A 14,197-nucleotide genomic window follows, 5' to 3' on the forward strand; every position below is an offset into this window, starting at 1 on the left:
TACTGAGTTCAACTTTTATTCCATGGTGGTCCAAGAAGATGCAAGGAATAATTTTTATTCCTTTATTTTACTGAGGTTAGACTTGTGACCTAAGATGTGATCGATTTTGGAGTATGTTCCGTGGGCTGATGAGAAGTCTGTGTATTCAGTTTTGTTGAAATTAAATGTTCTGTAGATGTCTGCTAAATCCAAATGTTGGATGGTTAGGATTAAATCTAAAATTTCTTTGCTCAGCTTCTTGGAGGATCTATCCAACACGGCCAAAGGAGTGTTGAAATCTCCAACTATTATGGAGATGGAGGAAATCAAGTTGCTCATGTCTGTCAGAGTTTCTCTTATAAATTGAGGTGCATTCTGGTTGGGTGCATAAATATTAATAATTGAAATTTCATCATATTGAGTATTACCCTTAACAAATATGAAGTGACCATTCTTGTCCTTCCTTACTTTTGTTAGTTTAAAGCCTATTGTATCTGCAAATAAAATTGCAACACCTGCTTTTTTCTGATTACCATTTGCCTGAAATATGACCATCCTATGAAAGGATGCATGACCATCCTTTCACCCTGAGTCTATATTTGTCTTCTAAGGTAAGATGTGACTCTTGTATGCAGCAAATATCTGGCCTGAGATTTTGTATCCAGTCAGCTAACCTGTGCCTCTTTAGAAGACAGTTTAAGGTGTTCACATTAATGGAGAATATTGATAAGTCTGGTAAAATTTTGGGTATCGAGTTTTTCGAAAGTCCAGTGGACATTTTTAATCCTTTTACCACTGTGGAAGTTGGAGTTTGATCAAAAGTTTCTGAGTGAGTTTAGTTTTGTGATAGAGGATTGGGCTGGTCATTATAGTAGATAGGTCTGAGAATATCCTGAAGAGCTGGTTTGGTTATGGCAAATTTCTTCAATATATGAATGTCATTAAAATATTTAATTTATCCATCATAAATGACACTCAGTTTAGCTGGATACAGGATCCAGAGTTGAAAGTTATTTTGCTTTAGGAGATTAAAAGTCGATGACCACCCTCTTCTGGCTTGAAAAGTTTCAGCAGAGAGATCTGCAATCATTCTAATATTCTTCCCTTTGTAGGTAATGGATTTCTTACGTTTGGCTGCTTTCAGAATTTTCTCCTTCATATTAACTTTAGTGAAGTTAATTATGATGTGTCTGGGGGATGTTTTATTGGGATTGAGTCGTGATGGGGTTCTGAAACTGTCTGCTATCTGAATTTCAGAATCTCTAGGCATGTCTGGAGAATTCTCTTTCATAATTTCATGGAGAAGGGCCTCTGTGCCTTGCGAGGCCACTTCATCACTTTCCGGGATTCCAATGAGGCGGATATTAACCTTCTTCGAATGATCCCAGAGCTCTCTGAGAGAATGATTCATTTTTGCTCTCTATTTCTTTTCCTCTTTGAGAGTTTGGGACTGTTCAGAGGCTTTGTCTTCAATGTCAGAAATCCTTTCTTCTGCTTGCTCCACTCAGTTACTAAGGAATTCTACTGTACTTTTCAGATCTTTGAGGGCTGCAAATTCTTGCTTCAGTGCATCAAAATCTTTGGTGGTTTTGTCTTTAAATTCATTAAATTCTTGAGACAACTTTTGAATTTCTCCTTGAATTTCTAATTCTGAGTTTTGAATTGCTGTTTGAATTTCTAATTCCAAATTTTCCAAGATTTTTATCAATCTTGTTTGCAATCCAAATTCTGAATTTGATTTCTGACATCTTAGCTGTTTATGAATGGGATCTTCAGTTACATCTGCCATATCTTTCCTTGGGGGGGGTGGTTTAATCTAGTCTGGTTGTTCATGTTACCAAGTTTTTCTGCTGTTCCACCCCATGATTGTTTTACACCATTTGATTTTTCCCCTGGAGCTTTGTCAAAGACCTTTACAGTGCTATGGCCTGAGAAACGGGGGCCCTGTTTGGTGTGGTGGGGCTAAGTGGTTCTGTCTTGTTTTCAGCTGGTCTCTGTTTGACCCTAGTGAAACAGTTACTCTGGGTTGAAGTCTCAGCTGTGGAGAAATACCAGCAATTAAGTCACCCTGCCCCCCACAGGCAACAATTGGAAAAGGAAAATCAAACCTTCCTATAACCGCACACCCAGGGCACCACCTGCATAGTCCTTGGGCGATTGGCTCAGTTCAAAAGGTCCAAATCAATTGTCTCAGTCAGCCCCTGTCTCAGCTGGGAGCGTTTAAAAGGTCTCTGGCAACTGGATCGCAGGGGTCTGGTGACTACTCTGACATGGCTTGCTCCAGTGCTCTGTGGAGTCAGGAGGACCCACCCAGCAAATAGATCAGTCTGGGAAGGTTGATGCCTGCTTCCCCACCTTGCACCTCTGTCACACCCAGTCACTGATAGTCCCACAGGGCTTTGACCCAGTTGCCTGTAGTAAACAGATACTCCAGGGGTTTGCACCTCCCTGAATCACAAGGAAATCTATCTCTGCTCAGCCAGGCCACTGCGCTCTGCCTCTATCTAAAAGGGGGAGGTGAGGCCTGACAACCTCAGGCGCTTGATGGAAGCTGGGGTGTGTTCACTCAGTTCTAGCCCCACCCCTGATTGATGTTACTGACAGAACGAAACAGAACAGAACAACTTTGCAGGAATTTGTTTCTGTCCCTGATAAATTCCCCTGCAGAAGAGAAGCTGTTTTAAATTCCCAGAGCCTATGCCTCAGGCCCTGTCTTTGCTCCTGCAGGTTTGTATTCAGTTACCTGTCAGTTCTAGCCTCCTATCTTTCTTTGTCTATAGGCTGACGATCCCCTGAGGGCCGGGTGCATCTTAGGCTCAGTAAAGTGGTCCTCTGGCTCAGCCCTACCCTGGGAACTTCCCGGCTCTGTGTGTACGTTTCTACTCCCCGCGCTCCACCCAGGCCGGTACTGCCTCAGGCAAACCCTTTACTCACGGGGCCTCAGTTTCCATCCCAGATCTGTTCCTTGGTGGTTGCCACCTGAGTAGAAGCCCGGCCTCCTCTGGTTGCCCAGGGAGACAGGGGGTGTGGCTTCAGAATATCCGGGAGTGAGCCCTATTGTTGCTAAAAGACAGCTAATGCTCTGCACCTTGGGGCACTAACGCTCCGATGTGGTTCTCTCTGAGCCAACAGTCCTCTCCTCACTCCCGTGCCCCAGAGCCAGCACTGACCAGCTGCAGTTCAGGCCCTGTCCGTACCTCTCAAGAAATCACCCAAGAATCTGGACTCCTGGGGGACAGGCCTCCAGACCTCAGAGTGAGAGTGGAGGAGAGTGCTGGGAGCTCAGAGTTGCAGGTAGAGAATATATACAGTTTTATACAGTTTTATGCCTGGCAGGAGAACACCGTGGTGCCCTAATAGGGGAGGTAGGTCCAGTTTTTAGAAGATCTCTCCCATGGAGTGTAGTGGAAGGACCTTTCAACTCTGCTTGTTTTTTTGTAGGGCATGCTGAGCTGTTCTCATCAGGGTGGGGACTCCCCTCCGCTTGGCGATTGATTTTGTATCTTTTGTTTGTATAATGGGGTTGCAGCTCACCTCAGCGGGGTTGATCTGTGTTCTTCAACCTTCTCTCTTGGTGCAGCTCTAATCCACCAGGTTACTTGCTAAATTTCTGTCCTTTAACTCTCCTTTGGGACGGGAGCCTCTGTGGAAAGCTGGCTTCAGTCAGCCATCTTGTCTCCGCCCCACTAGCATATATTCTTAAGTGCGGGTAAGCAGGTTTCTATAATCATTCTTTCTGCCAGAAATAAGAGGTACGTCGTCTTATTTTTGTCTTTCCTGGGGCTTGTGGTGAGTAGCAGTTATTAGTTACTCTAGACTACAGGGGTGCCTTTTGCTATTCAAAATGAAAACTGAAGGTAACTGAAAAAGACCTTGTAAGTTCCAATATTGATCACAAAAGAGTAATTCATAGCCATCAAAGGCATATTTTGCTCCAAAACTGCTGAAACATTGGAGATCAATGCAATCAAGTGGCAGCATTTTCTGGTTCTTTGAAATCCACTTCTTTTCCACCAGTAAAGCACAGGCTGTCCAGGCTTTGGGGGAAATGACTCTACTTTTTGAGGTGATTAGGCCCTCAATCAATGCTAAACATATTTATTTAATAGATTTTTTTTTTATAGATGGCAAGTCTTTTCATCAATTTAGTGGCTGAAACTGATTCTTGAGAATCAGTGTGTTACTATAACTGTTTAATACATCAGACTTAGAAAAAAAATTAAACAAATATTCCAAAAGAACAGACATTTCAGTTTTCCCCCATCTGTTCCATTTCCTTGTTCCTGGTGACCCCAAACAATTTTTCCCAGGATGTCTGTTTGTTTAGATATTTTAGTATTATGGTAATGGAATCCAGTTTCCACTAGCTATTTCTTGCCTTATCCTGCTTCATCCTAACTTACCAACTTAGTTTTACTTGTAATTGGGTTCCTTGGTCTCATTCCAGGAGCTGTTCTTCTGATGATTTATAGACGCTGTCTGGGCAGATGATGATACTGCTATTCACTGGTTTGGTATGCTTGCTATGACAAAGATTTCACAATGGTAGAAGGCAAAGAATTCATTATTAAGAAATATGGACTAAAGTCTCAGGAAATGTTTCCCCTCCTTTATGACCAAGTAACAGTTTTAAGCTGTTAACGGAAGATTAAGGATCATCATATTTATTATTCTGTGGGATAAAAATCTACAATCCCAAGATTGTGGAGCTAGAACTATATGAAAGCACAGAGTTCTTCATTCAGTGATACTCTTTGAGAGAAGAGTCAGACATATAGAAAGAGAAAATATGTCAAGGACCTTTGTCATGACACATGATACAACTTAATTACCTTATTAATAGAAATTGTACTCAGTTTTAGTTTATCTTCTGTTTCCATAACAGAACATCACAGAGATGTTTGAGAGCATGGCACTGGATGTCGGTGAGGACCTTCCTATTTTGTCATGAAATTGTGGAAGGCATCACAGGGAGGAACATAGCAAGCTCAGACCTTGTGGAAGCCCCACCATGATGACCTTATCTATTCCTAATTACCTCCCAAAGGTACCACCTCCAGTCAATATATAAATTTGGGGATTAAATTTCCAACCGATGAAGTTTGGGGGCACATTCAAACCATAGCAGTCTTCAGCTAAATATTTCTCTCTGTTGTTGCCACATCATGCTGTTTTTTAAAAATCATGTTCTCTTATCCCTCCCTTAAAAAGTACAAATATTTGGTAAATGAAAGGAATCAATTTTTTGTGTACAGTTCTATCAATGCTGCATTATTCTTGCTGTCTCTTAACTGCCCAACATGTCTGGTTTCTCCTCTTTTCTATCTAAATGTGGTTTCTGACAAGGACCAGAAACTCATTTACCCTGAGGCTCAAATAACTAATGTGAGCTGCATGTGCTACTACACATAGGGATAAAAGTCTGAAGCTGAAAGTGTTGAAATCTATTAAAATAAGTCAGGCATTGGTTCTTCTTTCTGGTGAAGTCAATCCTGTTAGTAGCTTCACCTTCAAATTATGCACAGTATCTGAACACTTTATTAACTTCCATTAATATCAACCTGGTCTAAGCCACCTACCAACATTTGAACTATACAATAACATCCAAAGTGATCTCTGCATGCTGTCTGTGTTATATTAATATTATGCCCAAACAGCCAAAAATGATGCTTTTAAAGTCAGGTCATGCCACACCTCTAATGAAACCCTTCTGGTATTTTCCCATTTCTTTTAATAGAAGAGCAAAGTCCTTATAGTGACCTCCAAAGTTTTATGTGATCATCTTCTCTTTCCTTAGTTCCTCTCACTTTCCCCCCTTATTCATCTTCCTGTAGCTACACTGGCCTTTTGGATGTCCTTACAATTTTAGGTCTTTGCATTTGCTGTTCCTCCCACCTGGAATGTCTTTCTGTCAAATGTTGGCAAGGCTCACTCTCTACATTTACTGTATGTTCTGCTCAAGTGTCACTCTATCAGATCTTTACTGGTCACCCTATAAAAATTAGCAACCCTCTCCATTACCAACGTGCCTTATTTTTTCATTTTCCAAATTATGTTTCCCATATCACTTATTAATATCTGATACTTTATGCATTATTTGTTTATCTCTCTGTGCCCTTCCTCTGGCCCAATTACAGTGCAAACACGATGAGTGCAGAATTCATCTCTTTTATGCTATATCCCCAGTGCCAAGAGCTGAGTGTAGGTCCAAAAATGTCTTTAATGAATGAATGGATTGCTCACATCGGCAGGATTGGTCATTTACTTGGTAAGGGGAGCATTTTCTAAAGCCTCTGAAGTTATACCAGGTAGGATAGACCCACTCCACCCCACTATATAATTTTACATATGGGTAAGGATTTTCATCCTATGTGGGCACACTGATTTCTCCATTTACAGATGTTCTCCAGAGAATTTGACTAGAAGTGAAAGAAGATTAGGAGAAGAGAAATAGAGTAGAATAAATTGATAGTAGACTCTTTGTTTCTTTGTTTTGAGCATCTGAAACCTACTGTATAGGCAGCAGTTGATAATATACATATTTTCTTTTTAAAGTTAGCATATTTGCATAGTTCTGAAAATAGTAACATGTTCCCAAAGATGCTTTATGAATTTGGGGTTACATGGAAGTGCATATCATTGTAGGTATGGCTCATACAATACTGAACTCTCTAATTTAGGGAATTGCATTCTGTTTAAATGTATAGGATGGAAGATGGGACTATGCAGTGTAATTTAATTCAAGAAGTGATAATTGCTTTTAAATAACAATCTAATTTTTAAGCCTTTGACATAAACATTTAGCCAGTCAACATTAATGATATTCCTTTATTCGTCTTAATCAAATCAGATTTTCTGAGAAGATTTGTGGGTAGCCCCTGGAAGATATGCCTTCTCTGTATGAAACTTGGTTGTGTGGACTACTGAGTTCTCAGCTGGACATGATTTAAGCTATTGAACTCTCTAGCATAGGGGATTACTATAAGCCAATACCCATGCTGATAGAACAGCGGAACTGAAGGGAAAGCTTTTAACTTAAAAAAAAAAAAATTGAATTTACAGATGATAATATTCCCATTGTTAGAATAGTCTCTAAAGGGAATTTTGTAACTAAGTGAGGCAGAAAATTCAGAGAGGCCATATAGCAATGTTTGGGACTTCAGTTACCTATTTCCTTAATGTACCTAATACCCTGTTTTCCCCAAAAGAAGACATCCTCCGAAAATAAGACCTACTTACAGGAAAGATAAGACATCCCCTGAAAATAAGACCTAGCACATCTTTGGGAGCACACCTTAAAATAAGGCACTGTCTGATTTTCGGGGAAACAGGGTAGATAGGGCTATAAATTTCCCATTTGGGGAAATGTGGTTATTAGAATAAATGTTCCTTAGTGGCTCTCCCAGCTCCAGTCTTTGTGGTCCTGTTGCTAAGGAAGGTGGGCTATTTTTGGTTGGGGAAAATCTAGTGAAACATTAGATATAAACACAATGACTTAAGAGTTGGAAAAAAGCAGTTATGAGACCAATACAATGGCAATGTTAAGTAGAAGAAAGGAGAGGTACACGTTAGTTCTCAAATACATGAAGGGTAACCTGTTATAGCTGGAGACTCTATTTTTCCATCCTCACAGAGGAAAGGAGTGAAAGGGAATGGAATGAGAGTCTTAGAAATACTGTGGGCCTCCCAGAGTATTTCTGGATGGAGAAGTGGATGGAGGCTTATCTGATTTGGATTTGTTAAGTATGTTCTGCTGGATGCAGCTGGCTTAACTTGCTGAGTACTCACGGCTTTTCCTGCATTGCCCATTGAGGATTTATGTTCATAATATATTTATGCCTGGGGCAAGAAGGACCTTCAATTCAGTAAGTATTATCAAATAACTTGCTCATCTGCCTGGCCAGACTTGTACATAGTGTCATTATGGGACTCCTTGAACTTAGAGTATAGGCACAGGATGCTGTTTTTCTGGCATTGCACTGTAGGGAAGAAATGTGGGCATTATGTGTCTGGTTTTCTTATATACAGTCCTATTCAGACTTCAACAACGGTTTTCCCCCTGATAGCTAGGGTAGCTTCAAAGGCTCAGTCATTGATAAACCGAGTCTTGTCCTCATGTGCTTGCTTTCTGTTGCTGTAGGTTTGTGAAAGTCATTCCATGACTCCAGAGGACCTTTCGCTTGACCTTTCTTCACTACTGCCTTTTTTGTTTTTTAATTTCAGAATATTGCATGGGCACACATGTTTTGGTTACACGATTTGCTTTTGTACAGTTTGAGTCAAAGTTGTAAGTATGCCTTTCTTTTTGTAATGTGAAAATACTTTGTAATAAAGAATAATTCTATTAATTGAGCAGTTTACACATTATTCACCTAGACAAGTGATTTTCTGAGTAAGGTTTTGGCAGAGGAATCAATCTCCATATACCTACAGCTCCTTGGGGACCTAAATCTGGGCCTCATTAGTTACCAGAAGTCTCTTGGCTGATCTTAATGATGATGACATACATACATCTGAATGATTACTATGAGAAAGAGACACACATCCTCATAGGACCAAGTCTGGGTACATAATAGCTCTGACGACTACGGGCAGACTTCATTTCTCACCTCTCCCAAATCTATGCTGATACAAAACCATATTAATGCCAACATTCTGAACTGCATGGCTCCCATAGGGTTTAATGCTGTGTAACCTCATGTGTACTTCCAGCTTGTGTCTTTCAATATTACACAGTTTTACTTATATCCAAGCATATGTTCTTGATCGCCTGTCCTTAAGAACCAGCTCTGGGAAGTCCTTTTGCTTCTAAAGCTGAACAGAATATAGAATGACCTCATTTCTTTTTCAACCAAACACAAAGGATTGTTTGCTTATGTGTGTGGGTGTGGGAGCACACTGCAAATATGAGTTTAGAATTTCAGGGTCCCTGAGTAATACTGCCATTGGAACGAGCATGCCCACTTTAGTAAATGTTTTCTGAATGTCCAGATGCTTCTGTGCTTCCCTGGAGGTTGCAGAGACAGCTTGGGAAATAGCTACATGGGAATGTGTTCACTGGCATCACCAGGCAGAAGATGGGAGTTCAGACGCCACTCCCTCTCTGAAATCCTGCTTCTTCCTTGATGGTGTAAGAAAACTTTCCTGCCCTGCGCTGATATTCATGGATGAAGTAGATAAGCAGAGTTTGGACGAAGGTTCTCAAAACGTTTCCTTTGGATCACTTCCACTGAACCAGCTGGGGTATCTGTTACAAACCAGATTTCTAGCCTTTGCCCTAGATGGTGTGATTCAGATTATCTAGGGGCGGGGCTGGCAGTCCCATTTCAAAGAGGTTATTTTCTGTACACACATATTTGGAAATCATTGCCCATGGGTATTTTTAATGTAGAAAAAGTTAAGGTTTCATTTATTTTTAAAATTTGGACTTCCACTCTATGTAGTTAATCAAGCACATCTTTTGCACATAGCAATATATAAAACATTTCTCAAACAGTGAATTTTCCAAGATGTCCTTAATCAGGTTCTTTCTTACGTGGCTACTTCTTAGTTCAGTCATGCTTTTCCATCCTTTTGCAGCAATCTCGGCTTTAAAACTTTAATAACAATATTCTTTGTGCTACCAACCACTTTAGGTGCCATCAGGAGGCTTGCTTGTGCTTTGGTGTAAGTTGATGTTCCTGTTACTCCCTTGCCAGAGAACACACTGGGAATTGATAGGGCTGTGATTACTAGTCTGGGTGACTTCTGGGTATTGCATGGGATTAAGTGTGTCAGGTCACTGTAACCCTTGAGAAGAGTACAGTACTGGATTAATTTGGGGTTTGGAGAGAGTGACATAATAAAAATGGTCACTGATTCTTTGACAGGTGGGGTCTATACCCCTCCCCTTGAATCTGGGCAGGAGTGTGACAGCTTTGATAAATACATATGGTACCAGTCATGCTGTGCCAGTGTCCTGGCCATGCCAGTTTCTATTTCCTTTTTTTATGGAACATGTTCTTTGGAAGACAATGTGGAAAGGCTTCTGGCCAACATGCCAAGAATAAAAGTGAAATCATCATGAACCCTTCAGATCATCTCAGTCTCTGCTAAAAACATAGAAGAACTCCAATGAAAGCCTCATGGAGCATGCTGGGCATGGTGGCTCATTCCTGTAATCCCAACAGTTTGGAAGGCCAAAGCAAAAGGCCAGGAGTTCAAGACCAGCCTAGGCAACATAGTGAGACCTCATCTCTATTAAAAAAAAAAAAAAAAAAAAGGCAAACAATGTAACCTAATCATCATCCCCTCATATTAATCTGAAATTTTTTAAAAATGGCCTTAACAGATGAACTGCTCAGCCACATCCTGACTGAATATCTGTGCCATAAAATCACGACAGATAAGAAAAGGGTGGTTGTTTTAAGCCTCAAAACTAAAAGGGAGTTTGTTAGGCAGGAATGAGCTAACCTTGTTCCTATATGAGCTTACTCTCATCTTTACTCACATCTGTACATGTGATTTTGTTTTCACCTCTGGAGAGAACAAGTCAGAAAATCAGCAGCGATATTGCTAACAACTACCCAGTGGAATAAAGTACTGGCATAATACTTGCTGGAAGAGCATAAAAATGCATAACCTGAGTAAAACATATGCTTTACCTAATGAACTCAGAGCAGTTTCAGGACTTTTCCTGATTTATTAACAAATAAAATTCCTGCTATTTAGGAGGTAAATGGATATAAATTGAACTGAATATATAAGAAAGGAAACAGACACCGAGATAGCAAATGAGTTGCTTAAACTCTTCCCACAGTGCGTCAGTAACATGTTCATGCATAGAACTAAATCCATAGACCTGTGGCCTTTAAATTTCTCTGACTGTGATTCCCAGCAATAAATATATTTTACCTGTGCCTGGTACACATGTACATATAACTCTTTACAACTTCACCATCTCTTCATGCCTTCATTATCATATCTAATGGAGTATAAGAATGTTCTGTTGTTTTTGTTTTTAAAAACACTAGTCAAACTTATTAAATAAACTTCATGACCTATTATTGGGTTACAGTCTACAGAATGGAAAACACTGTCCTAGAGACTCAGTTTCATCAGGCCAGGTATGTGTAGAGGTCTTAGAAATTACTGGTATATAGTAGGTACTCAAGAATTTAATGAAGGAATGAATTTCATGAATGAATGAATTTCATGATAATAGTTCCAGTTTGTTAAAATGAGAAGGATTTTAACTGTAAGTCAAAAATGCAGGGTTAACTCCTGATTCTGGAATCATTGTATATTCTTCAAAAGTAACTTAAATTCTCAATTTGCTTACCTGCATAAACTTGTGATATTTGGTACTTATGAGGACAATATGAATTCATAAACATAAACTATTTTTTTTTTGTTTGTTTTTATGACGCCCTGCGTAGAGTGCTGTGGCATCACAGCTCACAACAACCTCAGACTCTTGGGCTTAAGTGATTCTCTTGCCTCAGCCTCCCAAGTAGCTAGGACTACAGGTGCCCACCACAACACCCAGCTATTTTGGGGTTGTAGTTATTGTTGTTTGGTGGGCCTGGGGCTGGGTTCGAACCCGCCAGCTCTGGTGTATAGTGCTGAAACAATGACATCTGAATTTAGATCTTGTTAAAAACAGAAAATTTATTTAAAATTTCATCAAGTAACAAAATAGTCCAAAATGTGGGTTGGGCAGACATCTACCTCAAAAGGACTAATTGGGTCACTAACAGATTAGCATGCTGAGCACCACTTAAAGAGGTCCATTGTAGTCCTAGGACATCGTTTGTGTGTAAATGGATATTTCTGAATTTGACAAGAGACTTGATTGGAGAAAGTACCTTTGTTAGCTCTTCAGGAATTTATTAATTCCCAATTATGTATTAGGAAATGCACCATTTCCAAATTATTGTGGTCTGGATATATGAGACTTTGAACAATGTCTGAGGAAGACTTAGGGACTTCGCTCAATTGTTCCAGTAACACAGAGCTTGGAGCTATCAAGGACATGTTTTTGCCCAGAGGTAAGTCACTATGTAGACTAGGTAACCTTCCCTTTGTTCTCCCTGTCAAGCCTACCAAGTACTTAGCATCATGAGAACTTTCCCAGCTTGTTTTCTGGGAGAGATAGCATGATACGGTGGTTAGATACACTGGCTTCAAAATCAGAGAAACTGACTTCTAAATTCTGGGTCTTTACCTGAAAGAGTTGTGCATTTAAGATACAGCACACACATGCATGCACATGGGTGTGTATACACACACACACAGTATTTAGCACAATGCCCAGCAAATAGAAAATAATAAATGATAGGTCTTATTAGCTGTTATTATTGTTGTTTTTATTAGTTATTACCAGTTTGTTTTTGTCTGGGCTAGCTAGCTGTTAAAAGTGATCTGCTAAAGAAGAGATCTATGTGCTTGAGAAATAAACATGTTTCCATAAGATCCAAGGAAAACCATTTTCTAGGTTTTATCATGCCCCCAGGCTCAACCTTTGTGACACCTGGGCATTTAGAGGAAAGACAGTAAGGTCCCCACCAGCAGCTCACAGCCCACTGAGGAGCAGGGTGAACAGCACATCCCTGAACACATGCTCTCAGCCTGTCAGTCTTCTGTTTGCTGGGGGAAGAGCTGCCCTGTTAAATTCAGTACCTAGTTGGAGAAATCAGGGCACAAATGCGATTGCTCACCCTGTGATGCTGAGCTATTTTGAAGCATCCTTTCTAATCTACTTGAGGCAAAATTGTGAAGTAGTCATTTGTCTCTGTCATTTCTTATGCACCCCCCCCCACCAACCCTGGCTCTAGTCCCTTTCTTCCCATTCATCCTGTGTCAGTAAATTTCTACTGCTCTATACCACAAATTAGTTGAAAATGGCTTAAAAGGTTGTCCCTTTCAGGTATATTTGTGCTTTACAGAACTCTAAAGAATTAAATCGATGATTCTCTAAGGGTAATGCTTCAGACGTTTGTAGGCCAGCAGGAGAGAGAACTGGGGAGCTGTGCTGGTCTCCCCCCAGTTCACACTGTCTTCTCAGCTGGCCTCAGCTGAAAAAACATTGTGTCATTGAAGGATGAGGACGATCTATTCTAGCGTTTTCCAAAGTGTGTGCCATAAGATGTTAGCTGGTTTTACTATGGTCAAATACTTTCAAGAAACTCTGTGAATAACAAAATTAAACAGGTTTCATTGCTGTAGAGATTCTCAAAACCTCTAACATGCTCATGTTAAAGGAAGTGCTTTAAACTTCCAAGGGAATGTTAAGGATGCAGCATTTTTTCATCTTATTTGATTATCTTCCCCTTTTAATTTTTAACAAAGCACCTTCAGCATCTGCATGACATAAAACATACTTTATAAAATACTAATGTAGCCCAGTCCTCTAGTCCAATGAGTAAACTGAGGCAGGGAGCCATAAAGTGACTTGTTCGAGGTTACCTACTAAACTGGCTACAGAGCAGGACTAGAGACAGGTTATCTAATTCTACAACATCGTTGAAAACCCCAATTATGGATTTACTGTCTTCTTTCCCTGCTAGACCATATGTACTGCCCCCCAAAAAAACTTTGACTCCTTGGCTTCTCCCTGTATGCATGGCACCTAGCATAGTACCTGTCAGCACAGTTAAATCAGTACTTATTACAGTTCAGGTTGTTGCCTGTTCCTACCAGCCAGGGCCCTACCCAGTGCCGTGTGTACAGAAGAGTCAGCATTGCGCTCTATACTTACACTGAGAATACGTGGTCCCAGTTCCGCTGACGCTGAACCTGTTGAGGTGCAGTCTGTGTGTGACCACATTCTTCTGGGGTTGGAACAGGACGATGTGCACCTTGGGTGCAAACAAACAGCCCAAGACCACGAAGCCGCTCAGGCTGACAGAGATGCACATGGTGGTTGTCTGCACCTATAAGAGAAGGTTGTCTAGTAAGTGTGCAGCTATAAATCCAATCAGATGGCCAACTAAAGCAAGCACTAAAATAAGACTAAATGAGAACCCCAGAATCATCCATAGATCTGTTCTATCACAGCCAAATCAATATGGTAATTATATCGGATCTTCTGTGTTTGGGCTATTCAGGGAAACATTGCTTAGGATTTGTAAGTAAACACCATTTGTGCGGGGTTGTCCTGAATGCTTGCCAAGACTTCACAGGGAATTTTTGTTTTGTTTTGTTTTCTTTATATTTTCATGAAGATGTTTCTGCAGAA

General features: G+C 40.4%; 1 protein-coding gene across 1 annotated transcript in view; it reads right to left on the minus strand.

Moving 5' to 3' along the window:
* Positions 1-14,197, minus strand: part of GRM3 (glutamate metabotropic receptor 3) — a 222,591-nt gene that overhangs the window by 5,931 nt on the left and 202,463 nt on the right. Inside the window, exon 5 of the mRNA XM_053609323.1 lies at positions 13,718-13,892. Coding sequence (XP_053465298.1) covers positions 13,718-13,892 — 175 coding nt within the window. The remainder of the gene's footprint in view (positions 1-13,717; positions 13,893-14,197) is intronic.

Source organism: Nycticebus coucang, chromosome 11 (genome assembly GCF_027406575.1).
Source record: "Nycticebus coucang isolate mNycCou1 chromosome 11, mNycCou1.pri, whole genome shotgun sequence".
Classification (NCBI taxonomy): Eukaryota; Metazoa; Chordata; class Mammalia; order Primates; family Lorisidae; genus Nycticebus; species Nycticebus coucang.